General features: G+C 38.9%; 1 protein-coding gene across 3 annotated transcripts; it reads left to right on the top strand.

The window, feature by feature from the left end:
- The first annotated feature begins 9613 nt into the window (after positions 1–9613).
- lhx9 (LIM homeobox 9) lies at positions 9614–25940 on the top strand. Of its 3 annotated transcripts, XM_070886185.1 has the most exons (6): positions 9614–9635; positions 17507–17625; positions 18380–18582; positions 19701–20056; positions 22376–22578; positions 23748–24011. In XM_070886185.1, exons 2-6 carry the CDS (start codon positions 17509–17511, stop codon positions 24009–24011), a joined length of 1143 nt encoding a protein of 380 aa, XP_070742286.1. In that variant the 5' UTR covers positions 9614–9635; positions 17507–17508. The 3 variants fall into 3 exon arrangements, with proteins under 3 accessions (XP_070742286.1, XP_070742285.1, XP_070742284.1); XM_070886184.1 differs by lacking the exons at positions 9614–9635; positions 23748–24011 and adding an exon at positions 25840–25940 and having other exon boundaries at positions 17452–17625; XM_070886183.1 differs by lacking the exon at positions 9614–9635 and having other exon boundaries at positions 17452–17625.
- The last annotated feature ends 1561 nt before the right edge of the window (positions 25941–27501 follow it).

Genomic DNA, 27501 nt, shown 5'->3' with positions numbered 1-27501 from the left:
TAAAGACAAACGTAGGTCCCCTGCAGTCAGAATCAGGGGAAGTTATAACTAGGAACAAAGAAATGGCAGACCAATTGAACAAGTACTTTGGTTCGGTTTTCACTAAGTAGGACAAAAACAACCTTCCGGATATAAAAGGGGCCAGAGGGTTTAGTAAGAAGGAGGAACTGAGGGAAATCCTTATTAGTCGGGGTATTGTGTTGGGGAAATTGATGGGATTGAAGGGTGATAAATTCTCAGGGCCTGATGGTCTGCATCCCAGAGTACTTAAGGAGGTGGCCTTGGAAATAGCAGATGCATTGACAGTCATTTTCCAACATTCCATACACTCTGGATCAGTTCTTATGGAGTGGAGGGTAGCCAATGTAACCCCACTCTTTAAAAAAGGAGGGAGAGAGAAAACAGTGAATTATAGACCGGTCAGTCTGACATCGGTAGTGAGTAAAATGATGGAATCAATTATTAAGGATGTCATAGCAGCGCATTTGGAAAGAGGTGACATGATAGATCCAAGTCAGCATGGATTTGTGAAAGGGAAATCATGCTTGACAAATCTTCTGGAATTTTTTGAGGATGTTTCCAGTAGAGTAGACAAGGGAGAACCAGTTGATGTGGTGTATTTGGACTTTCAGAAAGCTTTCGACAAGGTCCCACACAAGAGATTAATGTGCAAAGTTAAAGCACATGGGATTGGGGGTAGTGTGCTGATGTGGATTGAGAACTGGTTGGCAGACAGGAAGCAAAGAGTAGGATTAAATGGGTACTTTTCAGAATGGCAGGCAGTGACTAGTGGGGTACCGTAAGGTTCTGTGCTGGGGCCCCAGCTGTTTACATTGTACATTAATGATTTAGACGAGGGGATTAAATGTAGTATCTCCAAATTTGTGGATGACACTAAGTTGGGTGGCAGTGTGAGCTGCGAGGAGGATGCTATGAGGCTGCAGAGTGACTTGGATAGGTTAGGTGAGTGGGCAAATGCATGGCAGATGAAGTATAATGTGGATAAATGTGAGGTTATCCACTTTGGTGGTAAAAACAGAGAGACAGACTATTATCTGAATGGTGACAGATTAGGAAAAGGGGAGGTGCAACGAGACCTGGGTGTCATGGTACATCAGTCATTGAAGGTTGGCATGCAGGTACAGCAGGCGGTTAAGAAAGCAAATGGCATGTTGGCGTTCATCGCGAGAGGATTTGAGTACAGGGACAGGGAGGTGTTACTACAGTTGTACAGGGCCTTGGTGAGGCCACACCTGGAGTATTGTGTACAGTTTTGGTCTCCTAACTTGAGGAAGGACGTTCTTGCTATTGAGGGAGTGCAGCGAAGGTTCACCACACATACCAAGAAAGACTGGATCAACTGGGCTTGTATTCACTGGAGTTCAGAAAAATGAGAGGGGATCTCATAGAAACGTTTAAAATTGTGACGGGTTTAGACAGGTTAGATGCGGGAAGAATGTTCCCAATGTTGGGGAAGTCCAGAACCAGGGGTCACAGTCTAAGGATAAGGGGTAAGCCATTTAGGACCGAGATGAGGAGAAACTTCTTCACCCAGAGAGTGGTGAACCTGTGGAATTCTCCACCACAGAAAGTAGTTGAGGCCAATTCACTAAATATATTCAAAAAGGAGTTAGATGTAGTCCTTACTACTAGGGGGAATCAAGGGGTATGGCGAGAAAGCAGGAATGGGGTATTGAAGTTGCATGTTCAGCCATGAACTCATTGAATGGCGGTGCAGGCTCAACGGGCCGAATGGCCTACTCCTGCACCTACTTTCTATGTTTCTATGTTTCTATGAGATTGTTGAATTCAATGTTGAATCCAGACGGCTGTAAAGATGAGATGCTGTTCCTTGAGCTTCTGTTGAGCTTCATTGGAAAAGTGTAGGAGGCCGAAAGCGGAGAGGTCAAAGTGGGAGTGGGGCCACTGCCAGCTCGGGGTCATGTTTGTGGGAATAGTGCAATCAAGCAGACGCAACATGGATTCATGAAGGGGAAATCATGTTTCACTAATTTATTGGAATTCTTTGAGGATATAACGAGCATGGTGGATTGAGGTGTACCGATGGATGTCGTGTATTTAGATTTCCAAAAAGCATTCGATAAGGTGCCACACAAAAGGTTACTGCAGAAGATAAAGGTACGCGGAGTCAGAGGAAATGTATTAGCATGGATAGAGAATTGGCTGGCTAACAGAAAGCAGAGAGTCGGGATAAATGGGTCCTTTTCGGGTTGGAAATCGGTGGTTAGTGGTGTGCCACAGGGAGCGGTGCTGGGACCACAACTGTTTATAATATACATAGATGACCTGGAAGAGGGGACAGAGTGTAGTGTAACAAAATTTGCAGATGACACAAAAATTAATGGGAAAGTGGGTTTTGTAGAGGACACAGAGAGGCTGCAAAGAGATTTAGATAGGTTAAGCGAATGGGCTAAGGTTTGGCAGATGGAATACAATGTCGGAAAGTGTGAGGTCATCCACCTTGGGAAAAAAAACAGTAAAAGGAAATATTATTTGAATGGAGAGAAATTACAACATGCTGCGGTGCAGAGGGACCTGGGGGTCCTTGTGCATGAATCCCAAAAAGTTAGTTAGCAGGTGCAGCAGGTAATCAGGAAGGCGAATGGAATGTTGGCCTTCATTGCGAGAGGGATGGAGTACAAAAGCAGGGAGGTCCTGCTGCAACTGTATTGGGTATTGGTGAGGCCACACCTGGAGTACTGCGTGCAGTTTTGGTCACCTTACTTAAGGAAGGATATACTAGCCTTGGAGGGGGTACAGAGACGATTCACTTGGCTGATTCCGGAGATGAGGGTGTTACCTTATGATGATAGATTGAGTAGACTGGGTCTTTACTCATTGGAGTTCAGAAGGATGAGGGGGGATCTTATAGAAACATTTAAAATAATGAAAGGGATAGACAAGATAGAGGCAGAGAAGTTGTTTCCACTGGTCGGGGAGACTAGAACTAGGGGGCACAGCCTCAAAATACGGGGGAGCCAATTTAAAACCGAGTTGAGAAGGAATTTCTTCTCCCAGAGGGTTGTGAATTTGTGGAATTCTCTGCCCAAGGAAGCAGTTGAGGCTAGCTCATTGAATGTATTCAAATCACAGATAGATAGATTTTTAACCAATAAGGGAATTAAGGGTTACGGGGAGCGGGCGGATAAGTGGAGCTGAGTCCACGGCCAGATCAGCCATGATCTTGTTGAATGGTGGAGCAGGTTCGAGGGGCTAGATGGCTTACTCCTGTTCCTAATTCTTATGTTCTTATGATTGAACGGAGATGTTCCGCAAAGCGGTCACCCAATCTGCATTTGATCTCTCCAGTGTATAGGACACCGCATTGTGAGCAGCAAATACAGTATACTAATTTGAAAGTAGTGCAAGTAATTGGCTGTTTCACCTGGAAGGTTTGAAGCCCTGGAGAGTTGCAAGGGAGGAGGTAAAAGGATAGGTGTTGCATCTCCTGCACATGCATGGGAAGGTGCTGTGGAATGCAGAGTGAGTGTTGGGGGTGATCGAAGAGTGGACCAGGGTTTCCCTTTGAAATGCTGAAAGGGAAGGGGAAGGGAAGATGTGTTTGGTAGTGGGATCACACTGGAGGTGGCGGAAATGGCAGAGGATGATCCCTTGAATGTAAGGGAACCCTATTGTGGTTCTGGGAGGGAGGGGAAAGGGTGAGTGCAGCAGTGCGGGAAATGGAATGGAGACAGTAGAGGACTATATTGATATATGCTTATGAGAGATAGTAAAGCAGAAATTGAAAAAAATATTAACTCTGAATTGCACTTCCAAAATATGTATGTATGTTTGACTTGATGTGCTTTCTTCTGATATACTGTAACCCTAACTTGGTTACATTAGAAACATATTCTATTGTATATTTGAAATCATCTCGACAACATGAGAGGTGATTTATCAATTACATCCCCAAAATACCAGTTACTTTTCAGTTTTTAGATCCTAGGACTAAATATAGTTTCAAGTGAAAACCATTTAATCAGCTTAGAAGAGGTAATGTATCATGATGTTTGGCAATATTCAATTTATGGTCAATAGTGAAAACTTTTCTCTCGCATAATGGCTCTTAAATCAATTAGCAATTATGTTTCAGTGCAAAAGTGTGTTACTTAAAACTGAGTGGAAACAAGTATCACTACAGCAAGTGGGATTACTTAATTGGACAGAAGTCTGAAAAACAGCCATGTTGGTTACAGAATACTGTTTAATTCGGATTAGTAATTGGAATTGAATATGAATCTAAATTATTTTATGTGTCAGCTTGGCTCAGTGTGGTACTCTTACCTCTGCATCAGAGTCCCACTCCAAATTTCAGCACTTAAAAATTTAGGCTGACTCTTCAGAAGAAGTGCTGCATCTTGTGGCTGAGATGTTAAATTGAAGCCTCATCTACTTATTCAGGTGGACACGTTTTGCTGAACTGTATTATCAGTGTCCTCACCAACATTCATCCCTCAACCAACATGACCAAAACACCAATAAACTGGTCATTCATTCCAGTGCTGTTTGTGGGACCTTGCCATGTGCAAATTGGCTGCTGCATTTGCCTACAAAACAGCGGTGACTACAGTTTTAAAAGTATTTCCTTGGCTGTAAGTTGCTTTGAGATAGCCTGATGACATGAGAGGCATTGCAAGTATGTTTTTCTTCTATTTGGCTTATTTTACTAATCGTTCAATTAATCATGTAAAGATAAATTGATCTCAGCAAGTTAATATAATCTCTCTTAATGCTACTCCTTTTTTGCTTGAAAAACTAATCGTTTATGTTAGTGTGCTTCAGCTTTCATCTCCGTGGGCCACGTATGTATGTACCATGTGTGTAGCTTGGGGAAGCCATATATAAAGTTTAAATCAATGTTCTCACTAATTTGTGCATATTTCAAGTTGTGAAATGGATCTTAGCATTCTAATATAGAGTTTATCTACCAATGAGACAACAAATCCCCAAACCCACAAAATTCAAACAACAACCCATCAAATAAGCAATATATAAGCAAATAGGACTGAATTGTCTGGGATTTAAGTATATATTGACACTGTAATACCAGTTGATCTCCCATGGCTCTGTTATGGAGAAATATAAGAAATGTCTCTCCTTTTCTGTAACCATGTCTCTGTTCCTCTCCAATTCTTTCTGAGATCTTGTCTGTCTTTGTTTCTCTTCCACTCTTTCTATTTCTCTATCTATGGCTCATGCACACTTTCCCTCATCTCTTCTCGCTTTTTGTGCCTTGCTTTGAAAAGATTATTTGTCCGTCTGTATCCTCTCTCTTCGCTTTTGTTTCCCAAATGCCTGCATATATCTCATGTATGCTCCTTTATTATTTGCTGAAATTTGTATTTTAAAGGCTACAGCACACATCAAGATGTGAGACAAATTATGCACGGTTAGAGGTGAGATTTAGCAGAGTGTCAGCTGTGGCTCAGTGGGTAGCACTTTTGCCTTTTGCTCAGAAGGTTGTGGGTTCAAATCCCACTCCAGAGACTTGAGCACAAAAAAATCTACGCGGACACTGCAGTGCTGTTGGAGGTGCCGTCTTTAGGATGAGACGTTAAACCAAAGCCTTGTCTGCTCTCTCAAGTGGATGTAAAAGATCCCATGGCACTATTTCAAAGAAGAGCAGGGGAGTTATCCCCAGTGTCCTGGCCAATATGTATCCCTCAATCAACATAACAAAAAAACAGATTATCTGGTCATTATCACGTTGCTGTTTGTGGGAGCTTGCTTGTGCGCAAATTGGCTGCTGCGTTTTCTACATTACAACAGTGACTACACTCCAAGAGTACTTCATTGGCTGTAAAATGCTTTGAAACGTCCGGTGGTTGTGAAATGCGCTATATAAATCCAAGTCTTTCTTTTCTTTCCGACTGAAACTAATCTGGGAGGGGCTATTAGAGAAACTGGGAGATTGTATCCAGGGCCTGGGGGAAATGGGAAACTCAGACCAGGAGGGATTGGGGAGGGATGGTTATAATTGGGTTTGGAGGGATCAGCATGTGCCAGATGCTGCCTGGAAGAGAGCTGGATTGGTGACTGGGGTTTGGCCTGGGAGGAAGCACTGGATCCGGAACTCCAGATTTCATGTTGATGTCACAGTAGATCCAAAGTCATGACCCTGACCTTAATGTCAGATCCACAAGCTGCTTCAACACATATGGGAGAGAGATAAACTGGAATTGTGGGCTTGGATTGGGGCCTGGATCAGGAGTCCGTAGTTTGGAGGAAACTTGTCTGGGGGTCAGAAGAAGATTGGTGGCCCTTAATCTGGAGCACACTTGGATCCAATAGTACATGGGGACAAGGAACAGAGTAAAGCTCGCAGGCCAAAATGTCTGAATGGAGATTAGGGGCACTGTGTGATGCTGGTCTCTTGTTTGATGTAGGTCTATTTGAGTGTTACCACAGATTTGATGGTTGAGAGCTGGAGCTGAAGTAGTTTGCGTGGGCTTGGGAGGAAGTGAAGCCGAACTGTAATAGGCCTCAGAATAAGCCTCACTAGAAGGGCGTGAGCAAAAGCTGGAAGTGGATTTAGGAGGATAGTGAGCAGAGCTGGAGTACACAGGTAGGCCTGTTAAGATTCCAGTGACAAAAGGTGTGGATAAGAATATTATATGGTGACCAACCAAATGGGGGAACTACCATGGCCGCTGGAAACACCAATTTGATTGGTCTATGCGTCACAAGGCTCGCATAACCAATGGTACCTGATTGGGCCATGGTGTCAATTAATCAGGCAACCATCTTACAGGGTCACGACGATCGTGCAATAGAACAAAATCGTAGGTTTTATTATGTAATAAATATACTTACAGATATAATTAAGACATCAATCCAAGTGTCATAAAAATTAAATGTTAAGGAATTTCTGCGGATGCAGATAGCAATCTTCCCAACAGGAAAATATCACTCAGCCTTTGCTGCAGGATAATAGAAGTTGCTGAAACATCTGTTTTTGGGAATGGGTTTAGTTATAGTTTGGTTGCTATTAAGGACAAACTCTGTCATCCTTACTTTAATCCACTACCTTCCGGTTCTTACCTAGAACTTTAAACATGACAGGTTAATGGCATTGCCCGAAAATAAATTAAATTGTATCTGATGGCAACGTTGCTTTCAAAAACTGCTCCGGGAAGTTTTTGAACGCATAACAGTGCTGTATTTGCTTGAATTATTCGCCGAGAACATATTTGCCAGGCAGCAGAAATATTTATTTCACTTTTAGAATTACTGCAGCTACCTTTTTTTTTAATCCGCTTGTATTTCGTTACCCACGAATCTTATGCAGTGTTTGGTTCAGAGGTTTCGCCAGCAGTGTGAGAACTTACTATCAGTGATCACAGTTTTGATGAAAGAAGAAAAAATCCCTTGTGGCATTGATCTTTAATGTTATTTTAAGACGACAGCGGCTAGTTGAGCAACCGGGAGGTAGGGTCAAAAATGAAACGATTAATCAGACGGGAAATTTTCGTACTGCTACCATCATTGTAATGTGTTGTGAAAATAAATATATTAGAAAACCGTCGTTGTCGAAGCATGTCTGTAATTCTTTTTCAATAAAATTGCTTGCAATTCAAGAAAGTTATGCTGGCACTATTGCCAGAAAACAAATAACTTATTTTGTACTTTATGTTACAAATATCTTTCTTGCATATTAGGACGAGTAAAAATCCATAAATTTTCATAAGAGGGCAACAGATTTAGCTGTAGAACTTGAAAAGAGGTTCATACTCGAGTCTTCGTTCCATTCCCACCTTAGCATTTACTTAGATAACTGTTTGACGATAGGATCACATTAACATGCGAGCTAAAGCTCAGGTTCAGAACCGTCGCAGAGATTTTCATTCGATAAATAGATATTGCAAGGTATTGAATGTATTGGGCCTCATGGTGATAGATATTCCACAGTCTTCAGACAGTTTGTGAAGAGGTTGCTTTTAACCGCAGCCATGGCTTACTAAGGTGTTTAAATAAATTGGACACGATTGTGAATGTAATAGAAAGACGTACTATCACGTGAATACATCTGCACTGAGTCGTTCGAGTTCGTAGTTCATAGGTAAGGTATTATTTAACTGGTATCCGATATGCCAAAGGATTCAGTTTCACTTTATGGGAGGTAAATAGAGACATTTTAAACAATCTTTTTTTTCTCTCGCTGACAGTATTATACCACCTTGAGGAAAATTAGCTTGTTGAAATCATTCTTTATATCTAATTCGATGGACACCTAGCCTGAGACTTGAGCGTCATGCAACCATCCTATAGGACAATCACTGATACTAATGTGATTATTACTCGCGCCTGTTTATTGTAAACAAAGAACATCTTTGCTTCGATAATACGTTAAAATGATCCATAGCATTGTCTTAAACACGTATATTCATAGCAAATTTAACGAGAACAATGAACAAAAACTTCATCATGGGTACTTCCGAATATATTACAGTACCAGACCACGTCTGGTTAATATCGCCGTTATCGTGCGCCATTCATTCAAATGCAAGTTATGTCATATATCATCAGTGTGCCTGGAGATGTACCAGAATTAATCGCTCTTAGCACCCACAGCAACTCTATGCTGGTATCACTTGTTTACAGTTAAATATTAAATCGGGCTCATTATAGATTAATTGGATTTACTAATTGCACAGTGCACTTGAGAGCAAGCTTTCAAAGTATTTATTTTACATCGACATCAGAACAAATTGAAATACACGTATATAACAAGTAGTGATTCGTTTCTGTACCTTGGCAGCAAGAATATTTGCAGGTGCAAATAACTGTTCAGCACAGAAGAAGCGCAGAAAACAAAAATCTGACACTTTTATGTAAAAATGTGACAGCTGTGCCTTTCAGGACTGAAGTTAAAGCGACCAAACGAAAAGATCCAATGTTGACAATGGCTCCACAGCATAATTGTGGAAACAGTCTCCAACAGAACTTTTATTATAATAGACTAGCCACATTAGATTGACTATAACTTGTTTTTACCGTCGATTAGGTTAAAAAGTATATGTAAGATGCAAAGATAAGCTTAATCTTGGAACGCCGATTTTTACAAACAAAAATCATTTTGGAACCGAATACTTTTCCAGGCAGCTATATTTTCTTTGTGTATATGAAGTTGGTACAGGTCAATAAATAATAAAAAAAAGCTGGTGGTTATGCTGGAGGCGGGTCAGGGATCGTACCTTCACGTCAGTTATATATTGAGCCCAGCGTTAAGACTGCGGGCACAATGCGGGAACGTCCTTAACAAGCAGCTCTTTTATTTTAATTAACAGGAGCAACCCGCTCGCGAAACACAAGCTCAACCCCGAGCAGTGGCAGGATAATTCCCACCGACTCCATCCCAGGACCAGCTCTCCACCATCAGCATCCATTTTCACGCTGGAACCGAGCCGACAAAGGTAAAGGTAAGTTGCACTTCTGAGATCTTTCCAATTTATTGGTGAAATGGAATTATAAGTCAGGCTTAATGTACAGCATACTTAGAGCTTTCTTAACAAAGGGCATTAATATTTTCCCATCTGAATTGCCTAGCAACGCGCTTCAGATTCCCGAGAGCTGCAGGCGGCGGATTCTGTCGGGATCTTGATTAATAGCAGGTATTGTTCAGAACACCTAGCTGGTTCACCTGTTTCCAACACGGGGTGTAATTGTTCGCATCTTCAGACCGAAAGCTGCGTCGGTTGTGTATGGTTCCATGGCATTTTGTGTGCTCCTACATTTATGGGCTGAGTTAAAATGTATAACGATTCGCCTATTTTACCGAGGACGCCGTAAAATAATTTCAGTCTCAATAAACAAGATGAAATGTTTGCAAGATTATGTAAATAAGAATGAGCACAACAAAACGCAGTATTTTCTCATACGAGCTTAGTCGGATGTTATTTTAACTCATCTATCTATCACACATCGTGCAGTATTGTTGAGGAACGCCCAACATTTTGATCATATTTTTAATCAAATTGGGAATTTAAAAATTTAGCCTTAAACCTAGCAACATTATATGATTTGAGACCGTATAATATTGCTAATGTAATGAATACTTTATGCTGTAGAATAGCAACAGCAAGCATGCAGTGTCATCATAATCCTTTGCAATATGGAAACGGAAATGTTTCATGGCTTTTTAGGAGTTGTGTAGTAAACATTAAATATTGTATTGAAAATAAATAGTATGGACACTTACGTACCACAATGTTTTTGAAAACAATCTACTTATTATGTAGCATATTTCGTAATGTTTTTGCACTAGTTGTTTAATTAATTACACCATTTTATAGTTAGGAACTTGCAAGGCAGCGTGAGTTGAAGGATTTACTGAAATGAATATGGCACACAGAACAAACCTTCAGCATGATCCGTGTATGCAGTGCATAGAGGGTTTTTGGTGGGGGCGGGCGAGAGGGGTGGGCGGAGGGCGGGGGTGGTAGTCCATACTATTCTTTAATATTCCGAAGGGCACTATATATAGTTTCACATTAAAACAAATTGGAAAGCCCATAACATGGTTAGCAAAAAGCCCACTTATAGAAACTGTATAAAATTGTGGCAGCTTAAAGGCCTATGACAGTTATGTTAATTATTCTTTGAAATATATGAAGTGTATGCCAGGCCCATACTTAAATATGGCATCACATTTAGCCTTTGTGTGTCGAGATAGCTCTTCCATTTTGGCCTTGTTTTTGCTCGCGCGTTTATCACGCACGGCACCAATCTGTTCTTCAACAGAAATCATTCAAGGAAGATGAAGCACCATTCCAAAGTATAGCGTTTTTGGCTGAACACTTCAACCAATATGAATGCCATTTTGCCCTATTTAAAAAACTTGATCCCATTTTTCCGGACAAGCCATATAGAGCAGTTCCAACTTTTTTTGTCTATAAATCCTTTGAGCCTTTCTCATGTTGTAATTGCTGAATTAAGAGATCCACTGTTCGCCCGGATTCACCTGTTACTTAATGAGCTTTCTCTTCACACTCCGGACAACGGCGCTTGCCTCCGGAACTTGGTTACAGTAAGATTTTGACTAATCATCTGTGACAACGCTTCTGAATTGTTACTGCTCTCGCTACACTATAAATGTTGCACTTTTTCCAGATAAATATTACAATCAGGCACATTTTAGCCTAATTACGATATATTTGCGTTTGTATATTTTACATGTAAATCTATCCTAACTACTGTACTTTCCGTACCTGGCATGTAATCACACATGATAGTTATTCTTGAATACCAAGCTTGTCAGGTGGGGCGTCTTGATGGTGAATATTAATGTAAGGCAATGACACTAAATAAAAAACATACGTTGACTTCTTCTTAAAACATGTTAATTGTAAACTAAACATCGTTCAGGCTTATTCGGCAGCCCATGGTCACGAATGTGGGCCCTTGAACGTAAATCCCTTGCAAATGAATGATATATATATATATACACGTTCAAAAATAATTTCGAGATTAGGAAAATCTAAATAGGATCCCAAAGAAGAATATTTGGTATGTTAGATACTGACTTTTTAATTTTAGTTTGTGCGTGATTTATGGTGAAATACGAATTTATCCTCGGTTTATACCGATTTTGATTAAGGGGCGTTTGTAATCTAACATTCAAGTGTTGTTAATACCTGAAGCTTTCACATTCTAACTAACACAATCTCAGTGTAATCATATTTATATTCAATTCAGCGCGTCTTTTATTGCGGTGTACGTCCTGAAATCATTTGTTTTGCACCGTTCCCCTCACATAATATTCATTTCATCTGAATAAAGCTGGTTATTGTTCCTAGAGTTCAGTTTTCTCGCTTATCCTGTATGGAATATTAATTAATGCGGCACAAACGGTGGCACATGATGTATGTGTTCTAAATAAACTTAAGAAACATTAAATAAAGAGCATTATAACCCCCGTCTTTTTTTGAAACATTTACAAGGTGCATATGATATTTACAGTGAACTATAGCTTCCAAAAAGTACTGCACATATGAATATAACAATACTCAAATCGCATTTAATGCATTTATTCTTATTTCTTTAACCACACAGAAAGGTACTGCAGTAACAGGAAACGGTGTAGTTCACTGCCTTAAATGTCTAATAGCTGAATGGATTCTGCCTTGTGTAATGTATTTGGCTGATTTTCGCGGCTATTATGATATAAGACAATGTCCAAAAGCTGTTGACTAAGAAATCGAGCATCAAATATTACTCCAGCCCACGTGTTGTAGCAACATTGACGCCAGTTAACTTAATTTGTATTACTGTGTTGTATAATAAGAACGTGCAAGGGTAAACTGTAAATTAAATAGAAGCTATCGATAAATGGAACCGAGATGAGTCGCATTTTTAAAAAGTTATCATTTTAATATTGTTTAGTACCAGGATTACAAAAAAAAGCTGCTTCCCTTGTCAACAGCTCATCACCCCGTGTACCTTACTGCGCCTGATGGAGCGAACCAAGAGATCACATAATTAATTAAATGAATACAGATGTATGGGTTTAGCCATTTTTGAGTTATGTTATTGTACCCGGCCAATTACTGGTAATAGTGCCATTGAGCAGAGATAGATATGTAAATTTAACACCGTTTTTTTCCCCTCAAATGGAAAAATAGCTCCTCAGCTCTTATGCACCTGCAGGTTTGCATAGAACTAGAGGAAGTGCATTATCCAACAAATGGAAAAGAAAGTACTCCAACTTCAGAGTACGTTAATTGAATTCATTCAATCAAGCTTGGGTTATGCTTGAGCTTTTATCTGCCAGGTCGGGATGCACAGATAGAAGACTTCTGCATCAATTCATTATGCCGCGGCACTGCGTTTAGAAAGCGTTTACAGCTGTGTTGCTGATTACCTTAGATCTGGGACGAGGAAATTGAGAAAAGCGATGCAGAAATATAAAATTGCTATCCTGTTATGCCAATTTGACATTACTAAAGCTGCAAGAACGTGTTACTATGTAAACGATAGATCGCCTTCAGGCGGATAGAAGTTGCTGATATTTAATGTTGGTTTGAATTTACATAAGGCCCTCATTAGATAGTCGTTAATTAGAGTTAAACATGTATTCATTAGTTGAATTTAACGGGCTCCTATTGGTTGGGGTTCTTACCTAAGAATAATATTTGCATATGTGTACTTTATTTTGTTCCATTCGTATCCATATGCAAGTGAAGGGATACTTAGAATCCGCCCCCATAAAATGGCCACTTGTGCAAAACTTGTGCACGAACAGATGAGCTTTTATAAATCATAAACTGCGCATAAAATAAAATGTATTGAATACATTGACTTGCAGCTCAACAGTGACAACTGTTCCATGTGTCAAAGGGCTCTGAACTTGGGAGTGTGAATATGGATCTATTTGGTTGTAACCTCATACAATAGTTTAATTCTGGAATAACGCTCATCCACAATACATTAGGTGTAATACGATTGGATAACATTATCTGCGATTAGATCATATAACAATATGCTGGGGGCGAGAACGTGTTATGTAGTCAGAGCACCCTAGACAATTTGTAATGACCATTAAAAGATTTACAGATACGTTAGTCTGATCACAAAATCACAACTCGCGCTCAAAACGTAATTTTCTATTTTTTTTTGCTTTCATCATAGAAACATTTTAAATGGATCGCGTGGGCACTAATAGTAGTGAGATGTGTTTTATACCTTGCGCCTTTACTTCTGTGTAAACGGTGATCTGGTGGCAATGACCGAGTCTTGCTTTACAATTGCATTTTACAAAATTATAGCAATGGAAATCATTGTCGATAACTATTAGCATGTGACAGCAACATGAAAAACATCCGCAAGGATAATGGGGATTTCCTTTTGATTATTTCTGCGCACATGTATAGCTATCACTGCTCTATTTATAAGCCATTGATTTCTGTACAAAACGGCTAATTACATTACTTACAGCAAATAGCAGCCCTGCTGCACATACTATAGCGTGCCAGCAACAAACAAATCACTGCTTATTTCACTTGATTGACTTCATTTTCACATGAAATTGTGCCTTATGAGCTAAACTCTGGCAATCTGGCTAGTGTACGTACCCGCTAAGCAGCACACACTGCTAATTGAATCTGTTTAAAAATAAAAGCTCCTCCATGTAGTAAATGTTCATGTTACAGCTGTAACTAAGGGACAAAGAGGGAGTTATCAGTTAATTCACAGGTATGATGCTGGCTCTGAGCTTGCATCTTGCTGGGAAATTTAATCTGTATGTTTTGCACGCGATCTAACGGTTGTATGTGAGATCCCAAAGGGACTTGAGAAGAGAAACTCCATAGACAGGAACCCCCCATATAGACCGGGCTATAGGTGTGATCAAACACGCGGCAGCTGGCACGGCCAAGACTGGGGCTAAAACAGCTAGTCAGAGGATTTATTCTAAACCAATTAGTTTAAACTGTATATCAGGACAAGCATATGGGGCGTGAGGGAGAGGCAGAGAGAGGCAAAGACAGAAAAAGAAACAAAGACAGAGACAGAAAGCAGTAAGAGACAGAATTGACAAAGGCGTCAGACGCAAAATTGAGTTCCTCGCATTATTAATGTACTTAAGGATAAATAACTGTTGGCTTTTGATAAGCAGTAAACATTTGCGAATGGGCATATTCTGTACTATTTATATATTTAGTATGTAATGTGCTCAATCATTTTGAAATACAGTTAGCAATTCCACAGAGCACGAGTAGTTAATGTCAACGAACAGAACCAGCCTGCATATAACAAGAAAACGGCCCTTATCTTTGTAGAAGATCGTATAGTATCTGTCCCTCGGTCAATTGCATCACAAAACTATCCAAGTTCTGATGCCTTTTAAAAAGAAGTAGTTTAGTATGTATTCGGAAACGTGGTTTAGATTTCATGGGATGGAACGCAGAGCTATATACTCATCCAATCGAATTGTGGAATAAGGTGTTAAGGCACATTTAAAACAGATTTACCTGGCCAGTTAACCAGAAGCTTAAAATTGTTTAAACAACGACCGCCGTACGTGTAAATAATGTTAAAGAAACGATCAATTTTAGAATATTTCCCGCAAAGGGTATCAATTACGATTATAATGTGCAAACATAAAAGGCCACTTCTATACAGCACATTCCAAATATAGAGCATCTGCTTTGGTGTCATTACAACTGTTATAAGATACAATCAACAAGGAAGAGGAGATAGATTCAATTCAGATATCCGTACGCTTTCGCGTCAGTGTTGTATTTATACACTGGAATCTGATATAGGGGAGTATTAAAATTCATCTGTAGTCCAGACTTGCTGCTTCAGATGTTGTGCCATATTTTCCATACCTGTGCAGCTCCCCACATGGATTTTAACACCTCTCCGAATCAGAAGGTATTTTGTTAGTAAAATAGACTGGCGATTGGGTCCTTTCGTCAAGGCCATAGAATTTGAAAAGCAAAATAGGTGGAAAGGCCCGAAATACCAGTCGACATGGTGAATATTGATGATAAAATATAGACGTTTGCATATGTATTGGGCAGAAATCCACGGAGGCCTGCCGTTTTCCATTTCTAAACAGATTTGTGGTCACATCTCTTGCCTATAAGGCTTTCACAATGTTAAAAACACACATATTGGGGTCAAATTTGTTTCAGCGGTCAGCTGAAATGACAGAACTCCTTCATTACCAATGCGTATCAATACAGGCTTGAGCAAATACCTTGTGGCCATTGAATTATTACGTACATATTAATGGGTAGAGTTGATAATACTGTAATTTAAAGGTATGAAATATAAAAGTTTATGTTAACTTTAAACGCACGTGCGTTCTCACGCAGGCGCGCACCGTCGCCAGGAAATTAGCTGAATGAACTCCAACCCACATACAAAAAAAATCCAATTTTAACAATGGATAGTGAGTAATAAATGCCTTGTTCCTTGAAGACCATTCTCTGAACAGTTTGATTTCAAACCTGGAATCGCGGAGCACAGTTGCAAAGGATGCTTGGTCGGAATTGCTTATTAATTTCAGAATTCCAGCCATTTGATCAAACGGACAGCTACTGTCGCGGATAGTTATGAGCCCAGGGCTCCCTATAAATGTTTATATTGTATATATCAAACATTCATAAATGTGAACCTATATCCGATAGTCACAGGAGAGGAAAAAAACTACAAAATTAACTTGAAAAGTAAAAACGATCACTTCCTTTGGTTTAATGTTGTGAGACTATTGCAGGATAATTTAGTCTTTACTCCCAAAAACCATTGCTGCGGGTTGTGGGCTATTAGTGAACTATGTGATGACGTAGCGTGCTGGATGTGGTGAACTTTTTGGAAGCTCTGCCTGTCCAATGCTGACAGCGGCGACTGATTTTCACAGCAAAGCTGTCACTCTGTGTGACCACATACAATAAAATGCTTTGAACTTCAGGACAATACTGCCCTAAGAAATGCGTCGTTGTACTGACTTCCTTTCTAGACCCAACTGACCTTTAAAATCATGCTTCCTTTACTTGGGGGTGGTGGGGGGTGCGAAGTAAAACACTGCCCAATCAAGCAAACACCATCCCTTTTTGCTAGACTACCTGAACTGTATTTAAAATATCAAATATCAATAGGCAACTTTAATATCCCTCAGGCTTTTAGTAAGAAATGTCTTTATGAACTTAAACACTTCAACGAGATCTGACGTGTCTTTTTGAATGTAGCGCCTATTTTGTATGAAAGGTGCTTGGTTGTGAATAATGTGTTGCAACCTTTGGTTTAAAAATTAGTTGCTTTCACTGTTCACATAAAATGACTATCTTGCACAGGTTAATTTTTGGTATTTGCACGAAGCAAACAAGTGAAGTTTATTTTTGAATTGAAAATACATGACCCTATTCACGAATACCTGTTGCTCTGGAGAGGGGGAAAAAAGAACCTCAGATTTTTCGCTTTACCCAATCGGAAAGTCGCATAAACTAACCACATTGGAAAATCGAACCCGCCTGGAGCTGTCATTGACCGTCCGTCAATAGCCAATGAAAAGAGTATGACAGGCCTTTGTAATGAAAAGGATTAGGTGGCAGTCTATCGAACTCCTCCTACCAAATTATCCAACTGTGCCCTGGCGAGAGACTGCAACAAATAGGCAAAACTGTGTGCTCCCAGCCAGCAAGCTACAATCGGATCAGCAAGGACTTGGAGCTAAGGAGTCAGGGGAATGCTGCTAAAATCACCCTAACATCATTGTTTACCCATTATTTAAAACCAATCTGCAGGGACTCCCTCTCTCAGAAACCTTGGCACTGTATGGTCCCCAGCAGCAGCCAGTAATGACTATTTCCCCCGCGCGCTGGAGAATTTGATGTGTTGTATTTTCCCCATAAGAGATTAGCAGTTTATTTATTTTGTTGTAATTGTCTTGTGGCAGTTTATTCCATGGTTTAAGCTGTGGTCTGTATGGAAGTGCTAAGAGCCAGGTCCGAGGAAGACACGTGTACTTTCCGTCAATCAGCAATGCTTTTCCACGGAATCTCTGGGGGCGAGATACAGGGAATCATGGAGGAAATGGAAAGGAGATCCAAGACGGATTCCCGTCTGGCCAAAGGAGTGCAGATGAACGGAAGGGAAACGGTAAGAGCGAAAACAAAAAAATATTTACTTTTGAGTCCCAAACAATTAACTTACTTCCTTAATCCGGAACAGTTCTCGCGCAGCAGTTGTTGAGAGACTCGGTGAAGCGTTTATTTAAAAAAAATCTCAGTTACATTGAATACACGAACGGCGTGATGTTAATACATGACAAAAAGGTAGTTGCGTTTGGTCGCCAATTAGCTTTAGTGTATATATCTGCACATATAAAATTAAAATATTACATACACACACATTTTATTAATATAACCAAACGCCTTGTGAATTTAGGCAGCTCCTTGCTTCTCCGGTTGATTGACAACTGCATTGTAGCGAAGGAATTAAATATCAATAAATGTGCCGATTTAACTTGCTTAGTAATCGCGAAAGGGAAATTGTGTTTGCGATGTGATTATTTGCAACCTTTTAGCAAAAGTAACTCGCGCTTTAATCAAATTGCAGGCACGTAAGATTTGTTTTAATAATTGAAAATTACGCTTGAAAGATTTAGCTGAGTAACTTTTACTTTATCCTGCCCTATATAATGTAAAATATGACAACTTGGGAGTCTAAACTGTTGCACTGGGGGATTTATCAGGTACTGCAGATGATACATAAAACATACTTACATAATGCTTAGTTGGGCTTTTTTGTGTGCGTACGTTTGCTGTTTATTAGCCTTGTGCAATATCTGTGGCCATTTGGCCATCGTGACTTTTTAACTTGACATTCACTGTTTTTTAAACTCTGTTTGCAGACCATGCCTTCTATTAATTCGGACAAACCCACCTTGTGCGCTGGCTGTGGTGGTAAAATAGCAGACAGATACTACCTGCTGGCTGTCGACAAACAGTGGCACCTACGGTGTCTCAAGTGCTGTGAATGTAAGCTCGCTCTGGAGTCAGAATTAACTTGTTTCGCCAAGGATGGCAGCATTTACTGCAAGGACGATTACTACAGGTAATCATGGACACACGCTTGATTCAGGTTCTGAAAATAAGTAGTGCAAATTGTTCTGTAACTTGTGCTCACGTAAAGATTACTAACTCACGAGTCAACCTGATCAGGTTAGTGTCGAATTTTATCTGCTGAGTTGCAGTAAGCCGTATTTATTTTCCAACGATCGACTACTTAGCAATTCAGTTTTACAAATCGCCAAATAAGACAACGGTTTATCTCTTTGTATTTAAGCAGATTCAGATGTTGGGGCCGTCACCTAATAGACTGCGCAATAATTGCGAATCACCGTTAAAACAGACGTGAAATGGTTGCGGCGGTTTGATAGGGAAGCTGTGCTTTTTTTCTTTGTTGTAGGCCTGTACGCGGCCCATGAGAAGAGTGCAGCAATTTAAACTGTAACTGTGCTGTTTGCTTACTGTTATCTATTACTGCACGTTTGCTAATGTGTGATTTAGTTCGAGCTTGAACTTTATCGAAATAAATCAGATCTTGGGGCCTGCAGCATCCCAAACTGCTACAATAGAGTTACAAACGGCAACAGATATTTTTTTTTAATGATGTGAATATGAAGCCCACGCATCGACAATAGAAAGTATTGAGGCCCATTTTGCTATGTCATTGGCTCATAAAATGTGATTATCATTTACTTTAAAGCGATTAAATCAGCCATTACTGGTCCCATAATCTGAATGCTGTTTGCCCGATAGGATCAGTCGTTAGGTCTTTTATGCTTATTTGTGAGTCTATTGACTGAAGAAATGTGTCAACTACAATTGCAGGGAGGAAAGACGCCAAGCAGTGCGCTGCAGTGCAGGTCCCTTTAACATGCTTAGCTGGCAACTGGTCAATTTGTTCTTCAAAACTCTTCCAGATTACATTATTTTCATACATTTATATATGAGAGAGAGAGAATTTACCGCTGATCATGGATCTAACGTTTTGTAAAATGAGTTCATGTAAATCATGTTCTTTAAATGTGAAGAAAAAGTTGTAATCCGTGATTAAATATTAATAGATCAGGATCATTTATTGCTGTTCTTTGACAACTATGTCATTGGTGATGTAATATAATGCACATATGCATCTATTTCTAAACGTTGTGTCCTTTGTTTTTGCAGGAGGTTCTCTGTGCAACGCTGTTCCCGCTGCCACCTCGGAATATCCGCCTCTGAAATGGTTATGCGAGCCAGGGACTCAGTTTATCACTTGAGCTGTTTCACGTGTACAACTTGCAACAAAACATTAACCACAGGCGATCACTTTGGCATGAAAGATAATTTGGTTTACTGCAGAGTTCACTTCGAGTCCCTGGTGCAGGGAGACTATCACACGCAACTCAACTACACGGAGCTGGCTGCAAAGAGCGGGGGACTCGGTTTGCCTTATTTCAACGGAACAGGCACCGTTCAGAAAGGACGACCCAGGAAAAGAAAGAGTCCTGCCCTCGGAGTTGATATCCCAACTTACAATCCAGGTGGGAAACGATAACATTTATCAGGGGAATGACATGTAAGAAACAATAGTTGACACAACGAAGACTTTAATATTGATACACAAATGCAAAACATTAGTTGTTGGACAATTTGTCCATAATGCATCTCCATATGGAAAGTTTGGTTTAACTTTTAAAGTTCCACTAACAGATAACACTGATCTAGACTGATATTCAGAATCAGTTTGTAAATCAATAGATATTGTTTCAAATTCCACTAGAACCTAAAGAATGTTGCAAACCCGTGTAGATTTAAGATTTGGGATTGCATGGTTTCTGCAGGTTGCATCATACAAAAGTCTAACGCAAAATATTCTTCGAAGTTTAGTCCTGTTATCCATACGAGCTTATTCTTGGCAAACCTCTTAAGCTATTTGATTTTAATTAGAGCAATCGTGCTGTCATAACTTTGTGTATTTGTTGGTTCAAAAAGCATTTTGATGCTCTCGATTTCTTAATATAACTAAACGTGATTTCATACCACTTTTTTTAAAAAATAAAGAAGAATAAACGCTTTGTGGACGTTCCACACACTGGGCCCAATTACATACTGGTTCATTGTGTCCCTTTGTAGTTGTTTCTTAATTGCGATTTTTCTTCAAAGCAGTTTGGCGCGCACGCTAGATTCTGATGTTCAAATGAATGGAAGAAGAATCACGTAATCTGGAGGTTAATTGTTTTGTGTTAATTAGACGTGACATAGGAATCCCTGGTTTCCAGTCACGCATAAATCACCCCTGCGAGCTCAAAATGTACCGTAAACCTACCTTGAACTAACATACTGTATATCCTCTTTGGTGTATTCCACATTGTCATTAGCATTCATTTCAGCACCAACGAAAATTAATATATGAAACTTTCAATGTGGTTATACATTTAGTACTAAAAAACATCGCCTTTTTATTTGACAATAAGAACATATTTTATCCACTTCGTATGAAAATCACAATATCAACATAGAATAAAATATAACAACTTTGTTGGAGACTGTCAGTTTATACTGTAAGGGTTACTTTTAAAGAGCGATTTGAATATATACAATCAAATTATAAAACTGAAGTAGTCCATACTAATTTCTGTGTCTGTAACGATAAATTGTTTAGATTTACCCATAACTTCAGTCTCTATCCAGTCGCTAGAAATAAAGATGGGCCTAGATTCAAGACATTAGTACCATTTACTGAGAAGTGTTGAGATATGCAGTAATCCTGGGTAACCTAAAAATCTATGTAGACTTTCTGCCTGCAGTCTTTGATTTGGTTTAGATACAATAGTACATATACCACCCCGCCCCCAACCCCCCCAAGGCAATTGTCTGTTTGGATACAAGAGTTATTTTTTAGAGTATTAATTCACACCGTACCCAGCATTTCTCCAGCCAGAACGTTCTTCTAGCTGGATCAACTATTTGCACCACAGTTTTTTAAATAAAGGAAACAACATTATGCCTGTTACCTAGGAAATGTATGTTCATTTTATTGTAAAAATCATATAAACGGTATGTAATACAAACCTTCGCATAAAACGTCAAGAAACATTCAATCATTCTACCCAATCTTTTTCTTAAAATGGCACAGAGATTTGTTTAAAAGTGTGGTGTCGAGTTTACTTTTTAAAACCACGAATGGTGTGCATTATTAAGAATGCTTTGTTTTTCTTGCGTATAGCAGCATAATGGGCAGAAAAGTGAAACCTTCGATTTCCAAAACAAGTCATCTTCTTGCATTTACTATTCAGGGTCCTGAAGGGTTATCCAGATTAATAAGTGTGAGCGTACGTTATAATAAACTATGTGGGGATTAGGTTTCTTATGATAGTTACGGCAACATTTGCAAAACTTTTATCTCTGGCGGTTGCACTAAATTAAAATTAAAAGCGGCAAATGTACTCACCGAAATTGATTCGTCCCTTGGGTTTGGTATTACACATGTTACTGAACCCAAAGCACAAGGCCATTGCTTTTTGTTTTCATACTATTTGTAACGTAATATTTTGAGGAGAGCTTTAAAAAAAATGGAGTCGAAATTCCTGGGAGCTGGTAATCGTTTCTATGGGAATAGTTGAAGGTAACTTTAAGAAGGAACTTCAGATATTGTGCAGTCAACAGAAACCCAATCATAATTGATATCGATAACAATTTTATATTACATTGAAACACAATTCCCAGGGATAAGGGTTTAGCGCCCTCTAGTGAAGAGAGCTATACAAGGAGTAAATTAAAGAACGTATACATGAAGAGTATCCTATAGCCCGGTGCGAGAGGTAATTAATAAACAGCACGATTCTGTGTGTAAATCCTAGGGTGCAATGAAAACGACGCGGACCACTTGGACAGAGAGCAGCAGTCATACCCACCAACTCAGAAAACCAAGCGCATGCGCACATCCTTCAAACACCACCAGCTTCGCACCATGAAGTCCTACTTCGCCATAAATCACAATCCAGATGCGAAGGATTTAAAGCAACTTGCTCAAAAAACTGGGCTTACCAAAAGAGTTTTGCAGGTAAGAGGCGTTCATATTTATATAGAAAATGTTATGCACTGTAAGCCCTCTGATCCCACCCTCTTAATGTTCTGTATTGACCAATCAGAGAACTCTTTCTTTTCATTTGGAAATACTGGCACATAGACATGGTGGAGGCTGGTAGAGACAAATGAGTTAAAACAAGAGCCGAAATAGTTAAGGGGTGGTATACCACGAGGGTTTACAGTGGAGAGTTAGTGTCTATGTTTCATCCACTCTCAGATACCATAAATGTTAGTTAAATAACTTTAGTGTTTATATATGCGGCAGTTTGAAAATTTGTACATTGATTGAGCACCGAATGGATGTCACATTTTATACTTATAGACAATCGAATATAAAGACACTTCAGGACTTTGGCATTAAATGGCATTAAATGCACAATTCAGAACAGATATTAATCACTTCTCTAAAAAAAAATTTCAGACTTGCTAATATTAAGTACAAAAATACAATTTTGATCGGCGCACATCTCTAACTTCTCAAAATTGATTTTAATATTAAATAGTCAGCTGCATCCCATGCATGATAAAATGGCCAACCCGCACGCTCGGGAACAGTGACTGAAATTATTTACATTATTATCAGAAAACCGTGTCGAGTATAGCATCTAAATACAGGGAGATACTGATTGACGTTTCATTGCCTGAATTGATTCGACCATTGATGTAACTTCCAATTGCGATGTGGGACAGTTCATGGAATGTACAATTGAGAGGAACAGGTCACCGGAGCAAACAGCCGGAGCGCATTCCTCCCAAAGCTGTCACCACCCTGGTACATGCTACAGTTACCATGATGTTCTCAGTGGATGCAACATACGACTTGAATAAACTCATTTTAAGTTTTAATAATTTTAGTTTATAACTCGTTAAGTAAGCCGTTTTATTTGTGTGCGGTGATATGAACTTGTTCCTAGCATTGTGTAGGGGTATCAATGGTTTTAAATGTTACCAGTTTCTGTTTGCATTGTCACAGTCAGCATCCCCAATCAATTTAATGCTGATCTATTTAATTCTGCATAGTATTAGCTGTTTAAATAATTTATCTTTATATATATATCTATATATCTATCAATAATTTGTGGTTTGTGATTAGATAAAAGGATCAAAAAATTGGTAAAAAGATTACATGGGATTGGTTTGCAGGTTTGGTTTCAAAACGCAAGAGCCAAATTCAGAAGGAACCTTTTGCGACAGGAGAATGGGGGTGTTGATAAACCTGATGGCACAGCACTTCCTGCCCCGCCCCCAGCCGACAGGTCCGGCGCCGCTCTAAGTCCAAGCAGCACTTCGACCACTTTAACAGACTTGACCAATCCCACTATGTCAGTAGTGACGTCTGTGACCACTAACCTGGACGTGCACGAATCCGGGAGTCCGTCACAAACTACCTTAACGAACCTTTTCTAACATTTTTAGCAGATTCCTTTACAACAGAACAAAAAAAATCCCTGGGAAGTAAAAAAAAAACAAAATAAAAAAATCCTGTTGTTGTGTAGGATGACTTTGTTAAATAACTGATATGAATATATATTTTTTGTTTATTGACGAATTCTAGTTTACAGCAGTAGAAAAAAGAGCAGTTTACAAAAATAAATGTCAATGGACTGTGCAGTGGTGACTGCGCATGCTCGAATATAATTCCAGCTTCCAGTGATATTTTCCTAAAGGCTTCCAGATTAAAAGTTTAAAGCTCCGTTAATCTTACACTTTAGTTTTCCTCTACACTGGTCATGTAAACATACATTTTTTTTTACTTCTGCTAAACTTACCCACCATCTATTATTACTGTCTCTACAACTACAGGGTTGTCTTAGGGAGAGAGAGACAAAAATCAAATCAAGTTTTGGTAGAGCTAATTCCATGCGCACTCACCAGTGAACATCTGTTCAGGCTACGCGTTATTGTCATATGTACTGGTACCAACAATAATAAATAAAACTCGCCAATATTTTAAACTACCGTTCTTTGGCAGAACGAAACATGGTACTGGATCTACTTTTATTAAGTGGGATCCATCACAGCTTTATCATGTGCCTTATGATATTTCTGAAGAAAGTCTGTGACGTGGTGTAGACTCGTGTTTCCCTTGTTTGGAAAAAAAAATCCAATGCCCTTCTGACACCTCACAAGTTTTGTATTGTTACCTCCTTTTCTGATAACTTTTTTATGGGAAAACTGTTTTAAAAAAAAAGGTGTTTGGACTTGTCCTCGAAGGCAACCACGAACTCTGTCTGACTAGAGTAGTTGGTATTCCCGATGTGAAGTGCTGAAAAGTACATTCGAGGTCCTTCTGTTGATCTTCGTGTTTATGATTAGTACAGTAAGTGGTTTGATGAGATTGTTGATGTTACTTTGTTTTAAAATGAATACATTGTACAGGCGCGTTCTCCCCTTAAATATTTATGGACCAAACGTTTGTGATATCTTATTAAAAATGTGTGATTAAAGCAGTTTGTTTGATCGTTTTCAGTTTAGCCTTCTTTCATGCGGCGCTTATATTACGATATCAATTAAGTTCCTCATGCTGTGTCTATGTGCATTATCTATGGACGAATGACCAATACGTGTAAAACTCGTTTGAAACCAGAAAAATGCGGTAATAATACAAAAAAATGGTAGACGTAGTGACATAACACCTTTTTAAAAATAAATAAATCAGGATCTAAACATTTTATCAGTTCAAGCAAAAAGCACTAATATTATGAAAAGTGCCTGAAATAAATACACAACACATAAAAGCGAGAACACGGGACTTCTTTCAGAAGTTATAGATTGTATGTTTATACCAGCATTGCTTTTCAACGATCTCTATTTTTTCAATTGTCTTATTTACGACTCTAGAACGCCCACTTATTTAAAATATTTCAGGGACAAAAACATAGGAAACAATTGTGTTTTAAAACGGCAAATGAAACACGACTGTATATAATCAGGAAGGACATAGACAAATGAGGTCAGGTTGTGGACTAGAGATACCTAAAACGGCTTAAATACTCGCTCAAGTAGGATAGGGGCACCACAAGTTTTTTTTAAAAGGGGGAAAATAAATGGCCAGAGACGATATAAATTCAGGGAAGACTAAAGCCAAACAGTCAAAATCCAAACAATGTAAATTTACCTTTTCAAATAGTTTTTCACGAAACGTTAGAAATATTTTCCTTGTAAAAACATAAAAAGACCCCGAAAGAAGAGGTTGCTCTGTAGTTTAATGAACTGTTACTATGATTTCTTTCAGGGAGAACAAATCTTGGGGCATTACAGCCACACTTCCCGACGTTTGAAAATTCCCTAGGTATTTTAAGAAGGGGAAAGGTTGATCGGAATTCAACAGCAGTGAAGACAAAGACTATATTAACACACAATTAAATATCCTAAAACTTTACTCAGATACATAACTACAATAAGCCTCCAAAATGTCATTTGCTTGAATGTTTAAGCTAATGTAGGACGCAACGTGTTGTATATCTTTTACTTTTAAGCTATCAGTGGACATACATGTAGAGAAAAAAAAATAAAGTATGCGCTGGACTTAATTTGAAAGAATTAGGATGTGGTTAGGACAGGCCACTCTGATTTCCATCTCATAGCCGAGCTGACCAATTAAATTAACAGTTTTTCGGACATCAAACGCAAGGCTTTGTCTGTATTCTACAGTTCTAAATGTATAATTAATTTGATATCCATTTGTAATGTGGAGACTTGGTTATGATGATTATAAGCGACATTCTTATAACAGGGATTATCGATGTAAGGTATTTTGAGTCTAAATTCGCAAGTCCTTCAAGCCCACAGGCGATATTTTGGTGTTTCTGGTTGTAAAACAAAATTGAGAAACATTGTGCATGCTATTATAATACTTTCTCTAAATTCTTTTAAATATCAAAGGATCGGATGTAATATTGTCAGTACTGTTCTTGGGTGATGTGTATATTTTCATTGGTTGATGTTAATTGCAATAAACAGCTTTCAGTATTGAACAAGTTCGCTTGCTTAATGCAACAAATGATTTTTTTTCTCTAAGAAAAAAAATGTTTTTTTATACAAGATAGCATACGGACTGAATTAACATATGTTTTGAATAAATTGTTATCTTCCTGTACATACAACTGATTAATTTATTGGAACGATTATCTACAAAGCACGGTTATTTTTCTCAAATACTGATATCTGTCTTCCGAGATTAAATGAAACATTTCGACACCAACACTCACGGAGGTAGTATTGCGGCGATTTCCCATGGCGGTGATATTGGAGAGATTTCCCATGTAATCAATACAGAATGCACATCATACTTAAGAGTGTCACTAGGCGATTTCTTTTGGCTCGTACTGTTCCGATGTTATGCAATGTCTTACAAAAAGAAGCACTTTGTAAGTCCCTAAGTAAAGACGAGGAACTCCAGGAGCTGTGCTACTTTGCTTTCAAAATGTACGAACACATTTAACAGAAAAACGGAGTATTTCTGCATTTCACAAAGTCATGCTGAGTGGTGGTGCGCTTTATATATATATTTATGTATATACATATGTGCCAACTATAAAGTTAATTTGTCAGCTCTAACATCCACACAAAACCCTTACTGACCTTTATTTTGTAAAGAACATAACCAAACTAATAAATTACCATACTGTCAAAAAAACTTATGCAAAACGAAATGCTATTTGTGGAAAACAAACACTGGGGCCCATATTAAATATCGTTATCATCAGTTCATCAATTATGTAAACACTGGAAACTGTTGCAGTTATGTGCGTTTGAAAATCTTTTCGCATAACACGATCACAAAAGGTTACCCGCTTGCTGGCGAGACGAAGTTGGAAGCCAACTGTTATAGTTTAACCTCCATTACACAGCACATTTGAAATAAGGATTAGGTGTCCTTTTTACATTCAGTCCA

This window comes from Pristiophorus japonicus, chromosome 8 (genome assembly GCF_044704955.1).
Source record: "Pristiophorus japonicus isolate sPriJap1 chromosome 8, sPriJap1.hap1, whole genome shotgun sequence".
Taxonomy (NCBI): domain Eukaryota; kingdom Metazoa; phylum Chordata; class Chondrichthyes; family Pristiophoridae; genus Pristiophorus; species Pristiophorus japonicus.
Note: the sequence above shows the minus strand (reverse complement) of the source record. Positions and strands in the feature narration are given on the sequence as shown.